The sequence below is a fragment of the Rhinoderma darwinii genome, chromosome 9, assembly GCF_050947455.1.
Source record: "Rhinoderma darwinii isolate aRhiDar2 chromosome 9, aRhiDar2.hap1, whole genome shotgun sequence".
Lineage (NCBI taxonomy): Eukaryota > Metazoa > Chordata > Amphibia > Anura > Rhinodermatidae > Rhinoderma > Rhinoderma darwinii.
The window spans coordinates 84,359,446-84,383,050 of NC_134695.1; the positions used below are offsets into that span (position 1 = coordinate 84,359,446).

Genomic DNA, 23,605 nt, shown 5'->3' on the forward strand with positions numbered 1-23,605 from the left:
ACCATCGTTACCGTCATCGTTACAGCCATCATTACCACCACCGTTATCGTCATTACCGCCATAGTTACTGCCATCATTACCACCATCGTTACCGTCATTACCGCCATCGTTACTGCCATCATTACTGCCATCATTACCACCATCGTTACCGTCATCATTACCACCACCGTTACCGTCATTACCGCCATAGTTACTGCCATCATTACCACCATCGTTACCGTCATTACCGCCATCGTTACTGCCATCATTACTGCCATCATTACCACCATCGTTACCGTCATCATTACCACCACCGTTACCGTCATTACCGCCATAGTTACTGCCATCATTACCACCATCGTTACCGTCATTACCGCCATCGTTACTGCCATTACCACCATCGTTACCGTCGTTACCGCCGTCGTTACCGCCATTATTAGCATCATCATTACCAACATCTTTACCGTCATTACCACCATCGTTACCATCATTACCGCCATCGTTACCATCATTACCGCCATAGTTACCGCCATCTTTACAGTCATTACCACCATCATTACCGCCATAGTTACCGCCATCGTTACCGCCGTCATTACCGTCGTCGTTACCGCCATCGTTACCGCCTCTTAATTCCACATTTTTCTACAATCTACAATTCGTTAATTCCGGTGTCATATTTTTTGCACATAGAAAAATGCAAGAACAACAAAAAGAAAACGCCCTAAAGATCTGGGCTGGTACCTGTGCAGTAAAACAACGTGCAGTTTTGCAGCGGTATTACTGTGTTTAGAGGCGAAACAATGTGTAAATATGGGCGTCTTTTTGCTACAATTTTAAAGCATTCACCGCCTTGGCGCTGCCTCAAAGGAAATGACCTGCGACCCCTGTAATTTAACATATATCAGATTTTATTATTTTTTTATTGGTGACTAATGACGCGTGGCGATGTGTGAGCAGTCCGCAATATTCGGCGGTTGAAATAAAGGAGTATTCCGGTTTCAACAAAGGTTCCTTGATATAAAAAAAAGTAATTAAATCGCCAAATACGTTATTTGTATGGTTTTCAAGATCTCTGCTTGCTGTCGTTGAATAGGAACCTTCATTGTTCACGTCGAGGATAATAATCTGTCCTGATCAGGACTCGTTACAGTGATCAGAGCGGCGTCTTGTAACGAGCCGTTCACCTGTAGAATTGTATGACCTTTCATTTGCTGAAACCGGAATCCCCCTTTAACAGCTGGAGTTGGGGGTTGTTGCAGTCTGGACTCTACGTGGGAGGGATTCTCTGTGTCACCTGCGCTCGGCAGCCGAGTCCATTAAAACTAAAAAGTGACTTTGTATCCCGGAGACGTGCTGCGCCGGCACAAACACGCATACCGCACTCATCATACGACCGGCAGCGTCCCCGCGTGCGTGCGCGGTGTACACAATGTAATGCGCAGAGCTGGTTTCAAAGCAGAAATTTCCATTTCTGAGCCATTTAGCAGCGCTGCGGTCTCCCGCAGACGCCGGCGACAGACTTCAAAGGGTCCGAGTGGCATCTTTGAAAGCAACAAGTGTTTGAATGCGATTCCGGATGCAGCGGAGACAAACTAATATTATAGGACGCTCAGGAATTAATCCATACTGCGCACTATAGGGCCGCGCCGCGCCGCCTCTGCTTCATCTCAGAAATCAAAGAGCCTCGTAGGTTTCCTAATCACTGCAAATGCTGCTCTACCTGCGAGCCGACGGATGTGATTTAACTCTGTTGGGGGAGAGAAGAAAATTAAATGGTCTGGGAAGAAACATCAGGAGGGGGCGTCATAATAACCATATAATCCACCGCATAAGAAGGACAATGGAACCCGGGAAACAACGTATGTTTGAGCTGCGCGTGCTTCTGATCTGAGCACTTTCCTGTACTGCACTTCTGGAGTATCACACATTCACTGGACAAACAAATGATCACAATGCTCACAGCAGCACAGAGTATTTATGACCAAAGCGTGAGCTAACGTTAGCCTACTCATTTAGAAGCTTTAGATAGTGCCGGGGCAGCGTGAAGATCAATGAAGACCAGTGTTAGGTCAAAAACCCACAGTTGGATCCACCAGAAGCACAGAGTATTTCAGGAGAGGAGTATGCTGATCTTGTAGGAGGTAGTGACATGTCCACTGATGTGAAATTGGACGTGAGGAAAGGAGGATGAGGAGAAAAGTGAGAGGGGGGGGGGGATTGAGAAAAGTAGGAGGCCCAGAACTGCATCTCTCAGTGGCACAGAGTATTTCAGGAAAGGAGTGTGCTGATCTTGTGGGAAGCAGTGACCTGTCGACTGATGGGATGATGTTAATGAGGAAAGGTGGAGATCGGGGATGGAGGCAAGTAGGAGGTCACAGACCCAGAGCTGGATCTCTCAGTGGCACAGAGTATTTCAGGAGAGGAGTGTGCTTATCATACAATGTTTAAATAAAGTAAATTTCTCTTCTAATAAACAAATAAAAAATCCTTAACCTCTTCCTCCACTGTAAAAAAAATAGAAAAAAAAGAAAGTGTTCAGAAAATTAAAACAAAATCCCAAGTAAAAACATAAAATAAATCAAAGAAAGTCGTACGTGCCCGAAATGGCACCAAAGTAAAATACAAGTCACCCGGACAAGAAATGCCGCGATACTGATCTGCTGTACAGGCAAAAGACGCGGGGTGGTAAATCCTGTAGACTAACAGTCATTGCCACCCAGCTTTCCGCAGACACTGACGAGCATATAAATCTACACTGGTATGTATAGTTACCCCTATTCCCCTTGGCTATTCCTCCTCTATTGCTCTGCCAGTGTATGTGTCAGTCTTCACTGTAGTTCTGGTATTCTGTTCATGAACTAGGATGATTAAGATGAATAGATCAAGATTTTCCCCTCCCCCCTAGCAGGGGGAATGTTCTAGTGCAAAGAAGAAAGTGAATCTGAGCCTACAGACTGCGGAGGACTCCTGGAATAACCTTCCAAGCCTATGTGTGACTCACCGGCTGCCCGGAAAGCGGCTTGTTCTATCAAATATATGTCAGAAATGATGTATATAATCTCACCTGGTTACCAAAGAGGTTGAATCCATCGATGGCTTCAAGTGCCGCTTTGGCCAATCCGACGGAGCTGCAAAAAACACAGAAAACATTCACATGTGCCCAGGAAAGATCTTATATACAGAAGATACCCAGGTTATACCAGCATGCTGCATATCACTATATACAAGAAGATGTATAACTTATACCAGCTGTACATATATAATTATATACAGAAGATACCCAGGTTATACCAGCCTGCTCCATATCACTATATACAAGAAGATGTATAACTTATACCAGCTGTACATATATAATTATATACAGGAGATACCCAGGTTATACCAGCATGCTCCATATTACTATATACAAGAAGATGTATAACTTATACCAGCTGTACATATATAATTATATACAGAAGATCCCCAGGTTATACCAGCCTGCTCCATATCACTATATACAAGAAGATGTATAACTTATACCAGCTGTACATATATAATTATATACAGGAGATACCCAGGTTATACCAGCATGCTCCATATCACTATATACAAGAAGATGTATAACTTATACCAGCTGTACATATATAATTATATACAGAAGATACCCAGGTTATACCAGCATGCTCCATATCACTATATACAAGAAGATGTATAACTTATACCAGCTGTACATATATAATTATATACAGAAGATACCCAGGTTATACCAGCATGCTCCATATCACTATATACAAGAAGATGTATAACTTATACCAGCTGTACATATATAATTATATACAGAATATACCCAGGTTATACCAACATCCTCCATATCACTGTATACAAGAAGATGTATAACTTATACCAGCTGTACATATATAATTATATACAGAAGATACCCAGGTTATACCAGCATGCTCCATATCACTATATACAAGAAGATGTATAACTTATACCAGCTGTACATATATAATTATATACAGAAGATACCCAGGTTATACCAGCATGCTCCATATCACTGTATACAAGAAGATGTATAACTTATACCAGCTGTACATATATAATTATATACAGAAGATACCCAGGTTATACCAGCATGCTCCATATCACTATATACAAGAAGATGTATAACTTATACCAGCTGTACATATATAATTATATACAGAATATACCCAGGTTATACCAACATCCTCCATATCACTGTATACAAGAAGATGTATAACTTATACCAGCTGTACATATATAATTATATACAGAAGATACCCAGGTTATACCAGCATGCTCCATATCACTATATACAAGAAGATGTATAACTTATACCAGCTGTACATATATAATTATATACAGAATATACCCAGGCTATACCAGCATGCTCCATATCACTATATACAAGAAGATGTATAACTTATACCAGCTGTACATATATAATTATATACAGGAGATACCCAGGTTATACCAGCATGCTCCATATCACTATATACAAGAAGATGTATAACTTATACCAGCTGTACATATATAATTATATACAGAATATACCCAGGTTATACCAACATCCTCCATATCACTGTATACAAGAAGATGTATAACTTATACCAGCTGTACATATATAATTATATACAGAAGATACCCAGGTTATACCAGCATGCTCCATATCACTATATACAAGAAGATGTATAACTTATACCAGCTGTACATATATAATTATATAGAGAAGATACCCAGGTTATACCAACATCCTCCATATCACTATATACAGGAAGATGTATAACTTATACCAGCTGTACATATATAATTATATACAGGAGATACCCAAGTTATACCAGCATGCTCCATATCACTATATACAAGAAGATGTATAACTTATACCAGCTGTACATATATAATTATATAGAGAAGATACCCAGGTTATACCAGCATGCTCCATATCACTATATACAGGAAGATGTATAGCTTATACCAGCTGTACATATATCATTATATACAGAAGATACCCAGGTTATACCAGCATGCTCCATATCACTATATACAGGAAGATGTATAACTTATACCAGCTGTACATATATAATTATATACAGAAGATACCCAGGTTACACCAGCATGCTCCATATCACTATATACAAGAAGATATATAACTTATACCAGCTGTACATATATAATTATACACAGAAGATACCCAGGTTATACCAGCATGCTCCATATCACTATATACAAGAAGATGTATAACTTATACCAGCTGTACATATCTAATTATATACAGGAGATACCCAGGTTATACCAGCATGCTCCATATCACTATATACAAGAAGATGTATAACTTATACCAGCTGTACATATATAATTATATACAGAAGATACCCAGGTTATACCAGCATGCTCCATATCACTATATACAAGAAGATGTGTAACTTATACCAGCTGTACATATATAATTATATACAGAAGATACCCAGGTTATACCAGCATGCTCCATATCACTATATACAAGAAGATGTGTAACTTATACCAGCTGTACATATATAATTATATACAGGAGATACACAGGTTATACCAGCATGGTCCATATCACTATATACAAGAAGATGTATAACTTATACCAGCTGTACATATATAATTATATACAGGAGATACCCAGGTTATACCAGCATGCTCCATATCACTATATACAAGAAGATGTATAACTTATACCGGCTGTACATATATCATTATATACAGAAGATACCCAGGTTATACCAGCATGCTCCATATCACTATATACAAGATGTATAACTTATACCAGCTGTACATATATAATTATATACATTAGATACCCACGTTATACCAGCATGCTCCATATCACTATATACAGGAAGATGTATAACTTATACCAGCTGTACATATATAATTATATACATTAGATACCCAGGTTATACCAGCATGCTCCATATCACTATATACAGGAAGATGTATAACTTATACCAGCTGTACATATATAATTATATACAGAAGATACCCAGGTTATACCAGCATGCTCCATAGCACTATATACAAGTAGATGTATAACTTATACCAGCTGTACATATATAATTATACACAGGAGATAGCCAGGTTATACCAGCATGTTCCATATCACTATATACAAGAAGATGTATAACTTATACCAGCTGTACATATATAATTATATACAGAAGATACCCAGGTTATACCAGCATGCTCCATATCCCTATATACAAGAAGATATATAACTTATACTAGCTGTACATATATAATTATATACAGAAGATACCCAGGTTATACCAGCATGCTCCATATCACTATATACAAGAAGATGTATAACTTATACCAGCTGTACATATATAATTATACACAGAAGATACCCAGGTTATACCAGCATGCTCCATATCACTATATACAAGAAGATGTATAACTTATACCAGCTGCACATATATAATTATATACAGAAGATACCCAGGTTATACCAGCATGCTCCCTATCACTATATACGAGAAGATGTATAACTTATACCAGCTGCGCATATATAATTATATACAGAAGATACCCAGGTTATACCAGCATGCTCCATATCACTATATACAAGAAGATGTGTAACTTATACCAGCTGTACATATATAATTATATACAGGAGATACCCAGGTTATACCAGCATGCTCCATATCACTATATACAAGAAGATGTATAACTTATACCAGCTGCGCATATATAATTATATACAGAAGATACCCAGGTTATACCAGCATGGTCCATATCACTATATACAAGAAGATGTATAACTTATACCAGCTGTACATATATAATTATATACAGAAGATACCCAGGTTATACCAGCATGCTCCATATCACTATATACAAGAAGATGTATAACTTATACCAGCTGTACATATATAATTATATACAGGAGATACCCAGGTTATACCAGCATCCTCCATATCACTATATACAAGAAGATGTATAACTTATACCAGCTGTACATATATAATTATATACAGAAGATACCCAGGTTATACCAGCATGCTCCATATCACTATATACAAGAAGATGTATAACTTATACCAGCTGTACATATATAATTATATACAGAAGATACCCAGGTTATACCAGCATGCTCCATATCCCTATATACAAGAAGATGTATAACTTATACCAGCTGCGCATATATAATTATATACAGAAGATACCCAGGTTATACCAGCATGCTCCATATCACCGTATACAAGAAGATGTATAACTTATACCAGCTGTACATATATAATTATATACAGAAGATACCCAGGTTATACCAGCATGCTCCATATCACTATATACAAGAAAATGTATAACTTATACCAGCTGTACATATATAATTATATACAGAAGATACCCAGGTTATACCAGCATGCTCCATATCACTATATACAGGAAGATGTATAACTTATACCAGCTGTACATATATAATTATATACAGACCATACCCAGGTTATACCAGCATGCTCCATATCACTATATACAGGAAGATGTATAACTTATACCAGCTGTACATATATAATTATATACAGAAGATACCCAGGTTATACCAGCATGCTCCATATCACTATATACAAGAAGATGTATAACTTATACCAGCTGTACATATATAATTATATACAGAGGATACCCAGGTTATACCAGCATGCTCCATATCACTATATACAAGAAGATGTATAACTTATACCGGCTGTACATATATAATTATATACAGGAGATACCCAGGTTATACCAGATTGCTCCATATCCCTATATACAAGAAGATGTATAACTTATACCAGCTGTACATATATAATTATATACAGAAGATACCCAGGTTATACCAGCATGCTCCATATCCCTATATACAAGAAGATGTATAACTTATACCAGCTGTACATATATAATTATATACAGAAGATACCCAGGTTATACCAGCATGCTCCATATCACTATATACAAGAAGATGTATAACTTATACCAGCTGTACATATATAATTATATACAGAAGATACCCAGGTTATACCAGCATGCTCCATATCACTATATACAAGAAGATGTATAACTTATACCAGCTGTACATATATAATTATATACAGAGGATACCCAGGTTATACCAGCATGCTCCATATCACTATATACAAGAAGATGTATAACTTATACTAGCTGTACATATATAATTATATACAGAAGATACCCAGGTTATACCAGCATGCTCCATATCACTATATACAAGAAGATGGATAACTTATACCAGCTGTACATATATAATTATATACAGAAGATACCCAGGTTATACCAGCATGCTCCATATCACTATATACAAGAAGATGTATAACTTATACCAGCTGTACATATATAATTATATACAGGAGATACCCAGGTTATACCAGCATGCTCCATATCACTATATACAAGAAGATGTATAACTTATACCAGCTGTACATATATAATTATATACAGAAGATACCCAGGTTATACCAGCATGCTCCATATTACTATATACAAGAAGATGTATAACTTATACCAGCTGTACATATATAATTATATACAGAATATACCCAGGTTATACCAGCATGCTCCATATCACTATATACAAGAAGATGTATAACTTATACCAGCTGTACATATATAATTATATACAGAAGATACCCAGGTTATACCAGCATGCTCCATATTACTATATACAAGAAGATGTATAACTTATACCAGCTGTACATATATAATTATATACAGAAGATACCCAGGTTATACCCGCATGCTCCATATCACTATATACAAGTAGATGTATAACTTATACCAGCTGTACATATATAATTATATAGAGAAGATACCCAGGTTATACCAGCATGCTCCATATCACTATATACAGGAAGATGTATAACTTATACCAGCTGTACATATATCATTATATACAGAAGATACCCAGGTTATACCAGCATGCTCCATATCACTATATACAGGAAGATGTATAACTTATACCAGCTGTACATATATAATTATATACAGAAGATACCCAGGTTACACCAGCATGCTCCATATCACTATATACAAGAAGATATATAACTTATACTAGCTGTACATATATAATTATATACAGAAGATACCCAGGTTATACCAGCATGCTCCATATCACTATATACAAGAAGATGTATAACTTATACCAGCTGTACATATATAATTATACACAGAAGATACCCAGGTTATACCAGCATGCTCCATATCACTATATACAAGAAGATGTATAACTTATACCAGCTGTACATATATAATTATATACAGAAGATACCCAGGTTATACCAGCATGCTCCCTATCACTATATACGAGAAGATGTATAACTTATACCAGCTGCGCATATATAATTATATACAGAAGATACCCAGGTTATACCAGCATGCTCCATATTACTATATACAAGAAGATGTATAACTTATACCAGCTGTACATATATAATTATATACAGAAGATACCCAAGTTATACCCGCATGCTCCATATCACTATATACAAGTAGATGTATAACTTATACCAGCTGTACATATATAATTATACACAGGAGATACCCAGGTTATACCAGCATGTTCCATATCACTATATACAAGAAGATGTATAACTTATACCAGCTGTACATATATAATTATATACAGAAGATGCCCAGGTTATACCCGCATGCTCCAGATCACTATATACAAGAAGATGTATAACTTATACCAGCTGTACATATATAATTATATACAGAAGATACCCAGGTTATACCAGCATGCTCCATATTACTATATACAAGAAGATGTATAACTTATACCAGCTGTACATATATAATTATATACAGAATATACCCAGGTTATACCAGCATGCTCCATATCACTATATACAAGAAGATGTATAACTTATACCAGCTGTACATATATAATTATATACAGAAGATACCCAGGTTATACCAGCATGCTCCATATTACTATATACAAGATGATGTATAACTTATACCAGCTGTACATATATAATTATATACAGAAGATACCCAGGTTATACCCGCATGCTCCATATCACTATATACAAGTAGATGTATAACTTATACCAACTGTACATATATAATTATACACAGGAGATACCCAGGTTATACCAGCATGTTCCATATCACTATATACAAGAAGATGTATAACTTATACCAGCTGTACATATATAATTATATACAGAAGATGCCCAGGTTATACCAGCATGCTCCATATCACTATATACAGGAAGATGTATAACTTATACCAGCTGTACATATATAATTATATACAGAAGATACCCAGGTTACACCAGCATGCTCCATATCACTATATACAAGAAGATATATAACTTATACTAGCTGTACATATATAATTATATACAGGAGATACCCAGGTTATACCAGCATGCTCCATATCACTATATACAAGAAGATGTATAACTTATACCAGCTGCGCATATATAATTATATACAGAAGATACCCAGGTTATACCAGCATGGTCCATATCACTATATACAAGAAGATGTATAACTTATACCAGCTGTACATATATAATTATATACAGAAGATACCCAGGTTATACCAGCATGCTCCATATCCCTATATACAAGAAGATGTATAACTTATACCAGCTGTACATATATAATTATATACAGAAGATACCCAGGTTATACCAGCATGCTCCATATCACTATATACAAGAAGATGTATAACTTATACCAGCTGTACATATATAATTATATACAGAAGATACCCAGGTTATACCAGCATGCTCCATATCCCTATATACAAGAAGATGTATAACTTATACCAGCTGTACATATATAATTATATACAGAAGATACCCAGGTTATACCAGCATGCTCCATATCACTATATACAAGAAGATGTATAACTTATACCAGCTGTACATATATAATTATATACAATAGATACCCAGGTTATACCAGCATGCTCCATATCACTATATACAAGAAGATGTATAACTTATACCAGCTGTACATATATAATTATATACAGAAGATGCCCTGGTTATACCAGCATGCTCCATATCCCTATATACAAGAAGATGTATAACTTATACCAGCTGTACATATATAATTATATACAGAAGATACCCAGGTTATACCAGCATGCTCCATATCACTGTATACAAGGAGATGTATAACTTATACCAGCTGTACACATATAATTATATACAGAAGATACCCAGGTTATACCAGCATGCTCCATATCACTATATACAAGAAGATGTATAACTTATACCAGCTGTACATGTATAATTATATACAGAAGATACCCAGGTTATACCAGCATGCTCCATATCACTATATACAGGAATATGTATAACTTATACCAGCTGTACATATATAATTATATACAGAAGATACCCAGGTTATACCAGCATGCTCCATATCATTATATACAGAAGATACCCGGGTTATACCAGCATGCTCATATCTCTATATAAACGGGTTATAACACTGTATGGACTTCTATTAAGTGTGTTTGGATGTGTTTGGTGCCGTCTCCTCCTGGGTACTCAGGTCTCTGACATATTAAATACGGTTGAGATGTTCGCAGGACATAAGCGCGTTTTGCTGTACGGAGGATGAGAGGGCGCCAGGCACTGGGTCGTGTCTCGGTCAGGTAGAAATGACATTGTGCCCACTTGACACTTTCTTGCTGACTCTCTGGAGATGCCGGCGGTGAAGGATGAACTGCTCCTGTTAGCAAGTGTGTAATTTGTATGATGCCTATAATGCAGCTGTCTGACAAGCAAGCAAGCAAGCAAGCAGAGATCTCCTGACAATGCGCCAAGTATAATGACACCTCTGCTGCCCTCAATGGCGCAAAACATCACAGCAAGCCATCTTATAAAGAAAAAAAAATACAGCATACTTTCTAATCTAATTTATGATTCATTTCTTCAACATGTCAAGATCTCTGCTTATTGTCAGTGACTGGGGACATTCTTGTTTACATCCAGAGGCTAAAATCCTGCACAGACCTAATACGTCTCACAGCTGAGGGTTTGATACGATTGTATCCAGGCTAGACAATCCTCTGTCAAGTCAACAGTCTGGACTCCAGTTCTTACCTGCGCTGATACATTGCTACAAACGCTCAGGACAAGAGAAGAGATTTGTGCTGTGGAAGAATTAGGCTGATAGAAAATTACCTCAACTGGATACAATTGTAAGAAACCCCCAGGTGTGAACAGTATCAGGTCTGTACAAGTCTTTCTGGACGTAAACTAAAATGTTCCTATTCATTGACAGAAAGCAGAGTATGGGGCAGAATTGAATCACTAATGACATTGGAAATTTGCATTAGGATTTTTTTTACTACGGTCAGATCATAAACGTCTTCAGATGATGCCGTTCCCAGAGCTTGTCGGGAACGCGATAATTGCAGCACGTCTGCCGACCACGAGCCAGAAGGGAATATGTTTAATATAAAGGATTTTTTCTAAGCTTTATTGCAAGATTAAGAGGTACAGATGGCGGCGCAGATGATGTGTTGTTTAAAAAAACCTGCGATAAATATAAAGTGTACGGTGCGGCAGCTATATATATACATATATACACATACACACATAGTGGTGACAGGAGACAAGCTGCAGCGCTATCCCCATGGATTCTGCCGGGCGCCATCGGAGGACTGAACTAGTCCCGTTATCGGCAGCACTTTGTGTCATCAGGAGACTCTTAGGGTCAGTTCACACGTCGCGGTGAAATCACGGTTTTGCAGCAGATGACAGCGCCAGCACGATAACAAGATTGACAATTACATTCTGTACTGAACGTCTCCATCAGGGAGGGGAGGATTTCGGGGCTGAAGGTCAATTGTGGTTCAATATTAGGGACCAAGTCCTAAAACACGCAGAGAAGGTAAAGGTTTTCTTTTTAACATCCGGAGGCTGAAAACCCTTCCTGATCATGTTCAGCTGACACAGGTGCAGGGCTCGTTACAATCACGGCCGGAATGTGAAAACATGTGGGGGCACCTTACAATTTTTTTTCTATTTTGGACGCAGGAAACCGAGTGATAATGTCCGAATACTGCCTGAGAACAATCTATGCCCAAATAATGCCACCATGCACTGCAAAATAAGAATGCCATTCCCTGCTGACATAATATAGTGCCATACAGTGCCCACATAATAGTGCCATACAGTGCCCACATAATAGTGCCATACAGTGCCTCCATAATATTGCCATACAGTGCCCACATAATAGTGCCATACAGTGCCCACATAATAGTGCCATACAGTGCCCACATAATAGTGCCATACAGTGCCTCCATAATATTGCCATACAGTGCCCACATAATAGTGCCATACAGTGCCCACATAATAGTGCCATACAGTGCCCACATAATAGTGCCATACAGTGCCTCCATAATATTGCCATACAGTGCCCACATAATAGTGCCATACAGTGCCTCCATAATATTGCCATACAGTGCCCACATAATAGTGCCATACAGTGCCCACATAATAGTGCCATACAGTGCCCACATAATAGTGGCATACAGTGCCCACATAATAGTGGCATACAGTGCCCACATAATAGTGCCATACAGTGCCTCCATAATATTGCCATACAGTGCCCACATAATAGTGCCATACAGTGCCCACATAATAGTGCCATACAGTGCCCACATAATAGTGCCATACAGTGCCTCCATAATATTGCCATACAGTGCCCACATAATAGTGCCATACAGTGCCCACATAATAGTGCCATACAGTGCCCACATAATAGTGCCATACAGTGCCCACATAATAGTGCCATACAGTGCCTCCATAATATTGCTATACAGTGCCCACATAATAGTGCCATACAGTGCCTCCATAATATTGCCATACAGTGCCCACATAATAGTGCCATACAGTGCCCACATAATAGTGCCATACAGTGCCCACATAATAGTGCCATACAGTGCCCACATAATAGTGCCATACAGTGCCTCCATAATATTGCCATACAGTGCCCACATAATACTGCCATTCAGTGCCCACATAATAGTACCATACAGTGCCCACATAATAGTGCCATACAGTGCCCACATAATAGTGCCATACAGTGCCTCCATAATATTGCCATACAGTGCCCACATAATAGTGCCATACAGTGCCCACATAATAGTGCCATACAGTGCCCACATAATAGTGCCATACAGTGCCCACATAATAGTGCCATACAGTGCCTCCATAATATTGCCATACAGTGCCCACATAATAGTGCCATACAGTGCCTCCATAATATTGCCATACAGTGCCCACATAATAGTGCCATACAGTGCCCACATAATAGTGCCATACAGTGCCCACATAATAGTGGCATACAGTGCCCACATAATAGTGCCATACAGTGCCCACATAATACTGCCATTCAGTGCCCACATAATAGTACCATACAGTGCCTCCATAATATTGCCATACAGTGCCCACATAATAGTGCCATACAGTGCCCGCATAATAGTGCCATACAGTGCCCGCATAATAGTGCCTTACAGTGCCCGCATAATAGTGCCATACAGTGCCCGCATAAGAGTACCATACAGTGCCTGTATAATAGTGCCATACAGTGCCTAAATAATAGTGCCATACAGTGCCTACATAATAGTGCCATACAGTGCCCACATAATAGTGCCATACAGTGGCCACATAATAGTGCCATACAGTGGCCACATAATAGTGCCATACAGTGGCCACATAATAGTACCATACAGTGCCCACATAATAGTGCCATACAGTGCCCGCATAATAGTGCCATACAGTGCCCGCATAATAGTGCCATACAGTGCCTGCATAATACTGCCATACAGTGCCTGCATAATAGTGCCATACAGTGCCCACATAATAGTGCCATACAGTGCCCACATAATAGTGCCATACAGTGCCTACCATGATGGAGTCAGGCTAGTAGAGGGGATAATCACCCCTAATATCCATGCTATAATCCACTCCTGGTTACAGTATATCAGAGCGCTCTCTTGTTAGGGTATATACACACCCAGAATTCCTAGGTACGAAGGAAATGCTGATTTTATTTATGTCATCCAGCTTTCCCAGGCCCCTGAACAGCAAACCCGCCTACTTACCCAGTGATAAGGGAGATATATCATAGCATTACTAGGAGGATTTGCTATTCAGGCGTCCGGGCGTTAACACTTGAATCCTTATATTAGTGGTCACCCAAACATGACAGAAGAGCTTCAAAGTTGTGTGCCGATCCCCTGTATCCAGCTTTTCCTGCCTCCTCTTCTTCTCGGACTATCTATATTTTTTTTCATCTGACAAGTTGCACCTGGGATAAATGACTCCATCAATCGATCACTTAAAATCCACATCTCGGTCTGGGATCACACGATCCCTCTCCTGTATCTCTCTATGTACGAACATGTCTGCCATATTTCATCCCCAAATCCTGACATTATTTCCCATACAAGGCGACTAGACGCATCAATGCTCGGGCCGAGCGACAGCCTGTAAGCGAGGCTTAATATTCCACGCACATCCGCAGCCAATCAGGATCCGGCAGGACGGCCGGTGTTTGGGCGCAGCTATAAAGAACGCATCCTGAATAGAGAGACGGCGGTGGCAGCGACCGTTATAAGACGATAAATCATTAATGTGTCATCACGGCTTCTTCATTTTAATAAATAATCCCCGGGCGGCGCAGGAATAGCGATGAGGGGAGCGCGGGATGTTTGGGTTCTGGACGGATCGGGGGATTAATAGTTTGTTGGCAGCTTTTGTGTGCGGTGCAGAATGTCTGGTAGATACAACCGGCTCTCAGCAACGTGCGGCTGGCGTGGAGGGGAGATACCTGGAGAGTGACACAGACGCAGGTACAGCCGTCAATCTAATCTAAGGAAGTAAAAGTTATAATAATCACAGCAGTAATAATAAAAAACCAAGAACCACAACCAGTAACTAACCACAACCAGTAACTAACCACAACCAGTAACTAACCACAACCAGTAACTAACCACAACCAGTAACTAACCACAACCAGTAACTAACCACAACCAGTAACCAACCACAACCAGTAACCAACCACAACCAGTAACCAACCACAACCAGTAACAAACCACAACCAGTAACAAACCACAACCAGTAACAAACCACAACCAGTAACAAACCACAACCAGTAACTAACCACAACCAGTAACAAACCACAACCAGTAACCAACCACAACCAGTAACCAACCACAACCAGTAACAAACCACAACCAGTAACAAACCACAACCAGTAACTAACCTCAACCAGTAACAAACCACAACCAGTAACAAACCACAACCAGTAACAAACCACAACCAGTAACTAACCACAACCAGTAACTAACCACAACCAGTAACTAACTAACCACAACCAGTAACTAACCACAACCAGTAACTAACCACAACCAGTAACTAACCACAACCAGTAACTAACCACAACCAGTAACTAACCACAACCAGTAACTAACCACAACCAGTAACTAAGCACAACCAGTAACTAACTACACCCAGTAACTAACCACAACCAGTAACTAACCACAACCAGTAACTAAACCACAACAAACCACAACCAGTAACCAACAGGAATAAAGCACCACAACAACCAACCACAACCAGTAACTAACCAACAACTACAACAAACCACAACCAGTAACAAACAGGAATAAAACACCACAATAATCAACTACAACCATAACCAGTAACAAACTGCAACCAATACCCAGCCCCAATCAGTAACCAACCACAGCCAAGAACCACAACCGAGACAATCCATAGCAACCAACCACAAACAGTAACCAATAACTAGAACAAACCACAACAAATCAACCACCAGTCAGCAACTTACCACAACCTGTAACCAACCACAACAAACCAACTAGAACAAACCACAACCAGTAACCAATCACAGCCAAGAACCACAACCAAAGAACTAAAACAAACCACAACCAATAACCATCAACTAACCAAAACCTTAACCAGTTACAAACCACAGTCAATAATCAACCAAGAGATAGAATACCACAACAAACCACCAACAGTAACCACAACCAACAATCACAACCAACAATCACAACCAGCAATCACAACCAAAACAAACAAGTTAGACCACAACTAATCACAACAAACCACAACAAGACACGACCAACCACAACCACAAAAAAAAATGACTTAAAAAAAAATTTCATATTCATATTAAAAATAACAAACAACACACAAAGCCCCCCCCCCCCCCTGTAACTCTCGCCCCCTTCTGTTCACTTGTTAAAATTTCTATTCCACCATCGAGAAGGGGTTTAATCTCTTGGCTGGCTGACAACGAGGATGGCTGCAATTACAGCTCCCATAGAGGCCAACACCCAGCTTTCCCAGACTCCTGAAGAGAAAATCTACTTACCATGGCAGCTCTAGGGGCAGGGAGTCGTAGGCAGATATGCTATAAATCTGGGTGACAACTTTACTGTTTTATTTAATGTCCAATTGATACTGTTGCCCTCGGAGCAGGCAGCGCAGCCGTCCATAGACTTCCACCACCGATCCGACGTCTACGGGACAGACAGACCTTCATCCGATAGCGGCCGCCAGGTATACAAGGTTCTGACAAGTTGTATCTTCCTGGCTGAGAATTCCCATTAGATACATTAGTGGTGCCGACAGCCACATAACCGCCCACATCACCAAGTGTAATAAGACACGTGGCACATCGGTGGGGCGCGGATCCTCCATCCTACGTCTGTACCGGAGACACAACATGTTACGACTATCATTTGTGTTCTGTTTCTCGGGGGTTAATATTTCAGATGTGGGCGGGATCTGTATGTGACGCCGCGTCGCCACCGGGAAGAGTAATAATTGCCGCCGGCCCAGGAGCGGAGAGCCCATTGCTTTATCCGGTTTTGCTTTCATAGGTGCGGAGGCCCCATTAATATAAATGACAGAGGTAACAATGTTTTCTGTTTACTTGGGACTGCGCCAAGCGAGCGTCCGCACGAAGCCGCCAGAAATTAATAAGCTGAAGCGCTTCTCCCGATGTCCTATTTATTATCTCCGGGCGGCTCGCGATTCAGAAAATAATAGGACAGGCCCCATATACGTGTAGCTTTAAATAAACGCCGGCGCGTACGGCAGATGTACATACGTTTTATTTATGGGATACTGGAATATTCACAGATCTACAGGTAGAGGGGGAGGGGAGGCGCGGACTGCTCCATCTAACATCCTAAATACACCTAGAGGTCTTAAAGGAACCCACCGCCCTCGAGATGAAGGCGCGTTAACCAGAGGGGGTGTCACATATAACGTAAGCACCCCCCTCCTCTGGACTCTCTGCCATAATACTCATAATAACTCCTGCACGCGACTGTGCCCGTAATCACGGTCCGCGATTATGGGCACGGCCGGCCACGGACAGTCATCCACGGTCCGTAAAAGCAAAAAACAGGACACGTTCCCATCTTTTGCGGAGCCTTTCTACGGCCCGGACACCAAATGAATTGGTCCATAATTACGGATAAAATCTACGGTCGTGTGCATGGTGCAACACAGGTCCCCAAAAAGTATAAGTGATGTAGCAGAGCAGACCGCTTATATCCAACGTTACGGCATGAGCGCAGTTCGCTTTAGCGTAGTGTAGGTTCCCCTTTAAATACTTCTAAATATCATGTTATAATCTACAACTTATGTTGACTGTGTAACACTTTGTTTTACTTATCCTGACCATGTTACCTCGTGCATACTACTCCAGTCACATCCAGAGCTGCATTCACAATTCCCTGGTTGCAACATCAGCATTGTACTCACATATAGGCCTTGACAGATTAGTTAAGAACCTATAATGTAAAGGTTTCTGCTCTTTTCTGGGAAATCAGTCTTGTGTAAACACTACATCTCCCACAATGCGGCACAACAAAAAACAGGTTGGAGTCATGATTGGGGATGAGAATGAGTCACAGATCTCCATTTCTAGCTGGAGTTACCTTCGGGGCCACTAGTACATTAGGGTATTAGTAATAGGTCCTAATCTTTAAGGGTCAGAACTGGTGACCATACAAAACTAAACACGGCCGATCTAATTGCCCAAAGCGAGCAGAAGTCCGAGGGCAGCCAGCAGCCCCATGTAAACATAAGACTCTAGGTGGGTCCTGCTGAAAATGCTGATGTTCTCTATGGGAAGTCAACCAGCAATACAATTATTGGTATTACACCCTCTTAAAGGGACAGTACTATGGAAAACCATAGTAACATTCACAACAATTTCCTCTTACTTTTCCATATAAGCAATCTAAAATAAAAAATGTAAGAATAAATCGGTGTCCCCTAGGAAAAATCTCTTTGCCGCCTCCTATTCATATGTAATAGACTGAATAAATTAAGCCCCTCCCGTTTCAACAAACCCCGCCTCTCAGTCAAATCGACCATGTTTTGGTCTGTTTTTGATTTCTGGGTGTACTGTCCCTTTAACATTCAGCTTGTGGAGTTTTTCTTTATACAGCAGAATTTTTATTTTATTATTTATTTATTTTTTTACAAAAGTTTCTCTGCTTCATGTTGAGACATTAAATCCTCATCTCGCAGTTTCCCGGAGAACTGACGCGGCGGCTAATGAAGCAGAAATGACATTTAAATGTATTATATGCCGGCTCCCGGTGCTGGCGACGAGATGTTCCCTTGTAATCAGAAAACAGATACAACTCCGCCATAAAGCGACTATTACAAGCCATTCAGTCCCATTACATCGCAGCCAATGCTCTAAGACCTGCAGCTCGTTCACAGACAGATACATCAAAACGCCAAAGCAGCTTCTTCTGCTCGTCACATCCACGTCTTCAAGCTGTTCACGTGAAGAATTCATCCCGGGAGAGAAGACATTTCCCATCAACCAGATATCAAGAAACAACGCACATACTTTACTGATCTTTACTGATCTTGTGTAATATAATGTCTTCTACTCCAATCACATCCAAAGCTGCACAAAAAATTGCAGAAACCCTCTATTGTAGTGCATTCTGCTGCATAAGGCATTCTGGGAGGTTTCTCTAAAGCACTACATCTCCTGCAATGCAATACCACAGAGCGCAGCAGGGAATTGAGAAACCCTGCAGACTGAGTGCTAACCGGAAACCAGCAATAATTACTCTGGGCACTTTTTTAAGCTAGTACCTTAGCAGCTTCTTCATGTCTTACCCTCTATTCAGGGCACTGCTGGTTTCCTGTTAACGCTCAGCTTCCAGGAGGTCACATCCCCCTGACGCTCTCTGCTGGTTCAGTGTCTGTACAGAGCATGATCTTCTGTAACGCATTGTGGAAGATGTAGTGTTTACAGCAAAGTGCAGTGTATTCATAGTGCATGCCAGAAAATTGCTAATTAAAGCCATATGGCAGGCTGCAGAATTCTTGGTGCAGCTTCGGATGTGACTGGAGCATGTTTTTTTTTTCCTTTTTGTTGCTTCATTGTGATTGGTTTAAAGCAAATCATTTTACAATTTAAATCTGCCAATCAAACATCAGATGCATCAGTCTCAAAGAGAAAATTCTTGAATTCCAAAAACCTTAATTTCTAGATATGGAAGCCGCAACACGGCGCCGTATCCCAGGAACTAAGTCAATTTGTTCGATGAAAACTAATTGGCTTTGAGTCTGACTTTCCTGTAAAAATACAAGATAATCCTATTACTGCAGAACTTGGACATTAAATCATTTACCCCCCCCCCCCCATTACTCTGCCCTCCGATTTAGGTCTGCGCTCGCAAAGCACATGGTCCGGGAGGCCGTGATGAAAGCGTAACTCAAGGATGACTGAGGATTTGTTACAATTGTATCCAGTCTAGAGAATCCTCATTGAGCTAAATACATCAGCAGCAGAAATATCTCTCCTGTCCTGATCATTTGTTACAATGTATCAGTGCAGGTAAAATCTACCAGCCGGGGGTGCAGACAGTTTAGCTCACATGGCATTGCCTAGATTGCAACTATCTTTCAGCTGTGAGAAATATAAGGTCTGTATAGGTTTTCAGCCTCTGGATGTAAACACATGTTCCTATTCACTGAAAGCAAGCAGAGATTTTTAAAATGGTGAGAATTTGAAACACAAAGTATATTAGAAAGCTGCAGAACTTTTCATTATACAGCGATTGAGCGTTAAGCCATGTTCACATCCTAGTCGGTTGCTCCAAATTTGACTGGAAATAGAGCGCTGCAGTCAGGACTATTTTTCCCTTTAATCAACGTACACATTGGTGGAACCGCCGGTATCCGTTGTGCGACAGATCTCGCACTGCTTCCGTTGTAAACCGAAATCGCAACGCAGTGCCGGATACGACGTACGATGGATGCCATAGGTGCCCAGTGAATACCATTGGTTAATAATAGGGTACGTCGCCGTCTGATGGAGACTTAGAAGATAAATCTCTTGAGTTGAGATAACGCCTAATTCGTGTTACTTGCAGTCCTATGTAAAACCACAGCTAAACGATGATGATATGGTCATGAGTGCAGAACAACAAACTCAGCTCTGCTGCATCTGCATGTTTTATTAGAGAAGAACCCGTGGGGCGCAATCCCCAGCGAGAAACACAGAACCGCTCTGCGTTCTTATTACTATTCCACTTGAGTGAGGTGCGAGCGGAATGAGTTACGACGGCGGTAATGGGACTGGTTACGTGCACATCTATCAGCGCTGACATCCTCATACATGAGACGGAGGAGGGGAAGGAATGATTGACTCGTCTGCTTTGCTCCAAGCTCGACTTTCATCAGCCTTCATTGCTTAATTATGATGCTTAATATCTGCGAGATAAATGCGCTCCCGTCACGCGGCCGCCATCAACAAGGGACGGGAAAAAAAAAAGAACGCATTGTAAACCACAGCGAGCTGCATAACCCGATCTGTTACAATGTGTCACCCGTGGGCTTACCTGCGAATATCAAGGACAGAACTAGACGGCGACTTTTGCAGCATGACATAAATGAAGTTGCTGAACTTTTGCGCAGTCTCGAAACTTCTCCCAATGGGACATGTCCCCTGACCACCATAGCCCATAGACCTGTGGCCATAATCATGTGTCTATGGTAGGAAAAGTCCTATACGCAGGACTGGTGATACATATTCGTTTTCTTGGAGTCCAACCCTTCCCACCAGGAATTTTGCGGTGAAGGGGGACAGTACACGCACGTTGCTGCACCATACAACTCTATTAGCGGTACAGAATCAGGGACAGGGGACTAAGGTCGCCCATTCTAGCATTGCAGCAGTCGGACCCCATCTGATCTGAACATCTGCCCCCAACTCTTAGGCCCTGTTCACACTGAGTTTTTTTTTGAAGACGCAAAAATCTGGCTCAAAATTCCTTCAGGAATTTTGAGGCAGATTTTGACCTGCCTGTGCGCTCTTTGCTGCGTTCCTGTGAAAACCACTTTCTCTGCCTCCCATTGATGTCAATGGGAGCTCAGAGACGGAAACACCCAAAGAAAGGGCATGACGCTTCTTACTCCCGCGAGGAAAAATGCCTCCGCCTCCCATTGAAATAAATGGAAGGCATTTTTTGGCGCGGTTTCCGCGTCAAAATACTCTGTGTGAACAGGGCCTTAAGGACAGGTGCTGTAAAGCAAATTATCTTATAGTGCTGACTAAAGGGTTCAGCCATTTGCATGCAAGGTCCAAATCTCAGAATCAGGGTCAGAATAGGCAGCGAGACGACATCTCAGAATCAGGGTCTGTATGGGCAGCGAGATGACATCTCAGAATCAGGGTCGGTATGGGCAGCGAGACGACATCTCAGAATCAGGGTCGGTATGGGCAGCGAGACGACATCTCAGAATCAGGGTCCGTATGGGCAGCGAGACGACATCTCAGAATCAGGGTCGGTATGGGCAGCGAGACGACATCTCAGAATCAGGGTCGGTATGGGCAGCGAGACGACATCTCAGAATCAGGGTCGGTATGGGCAGCGAGACGACATCTCAGAATCAGGGTCGGTATGGGCAGCGAGACGACATCTCAGAATCAGGGTCGGTATGGGTAGCGAGACGACATCTCAGAATCAGGGTCGGTATGGGCAGCGAGACGACATCTCAGAATCAGGGTCGGTATGGGCAGCGAGACGACATCTCAGAATCAGGGTCGGTATGGGTAGCGAGACGACATCTCAGAATCAGGGTCGGTATGGGCAGCGAGACGACATCTCAGAATAAGGGTCCGTATGGGCAGCGAGACGACATCTCAGAATAAGGGTCCGTATGGGCAGCGAGACGACATCTCAGAATAAGGGTCCGTATGGGCAGCGAGACGACATACTTTATTAAGAAGTGCAGTTATGCCTTTAAGGTCTGCGCTTAGATATAAAAGCCGTCCGGCTGATGAGAGTGATTCTGCCGTCACAAACACAATAATAAAGCTGAACCAAAAGAGGACAAATGAAATAAAGCAGAAAAACATAGTTCCCCTACGCTGGAGGGGCGATCATTTAGCGGCGCTTACTCAGTCTTCATCTTCTCATTACCCGGTTTTGCTAATCCAATCTATTTATACAGAACGTCGGTAAAGCTTGCCATAAGGAATAATAGGCAAATCAAATGGGGCTGCGACTTAATTAGCTCATCAATGTGGAGAAATAATGGAACGAGCTGTGTGC

General features: G+C 40.9%; 1 protein-coding gene across 1 annotated transcript in view; it reads right to left on the reverse strand.

Moving 5' to 3' along the window:
• The window catches only part of PHKB (phosphorylase kinase regulatory subunit beta), a 119,230-nt gene that overhangs the window by 67,530 nt on the left and 28,095 nt on the right, over positions 1–23,605 (reverse strand). The window contains exon 6 of the mRNA XM_075836804.1: positions 3,044–3,107. Coding sequence (XP_075692919.1) covers positions 3,044–3,107 — 64 coding nt within the window. The remainder of the gene's footprint in view (positions 1–3,043; positions 3,108–23,605) is intronic.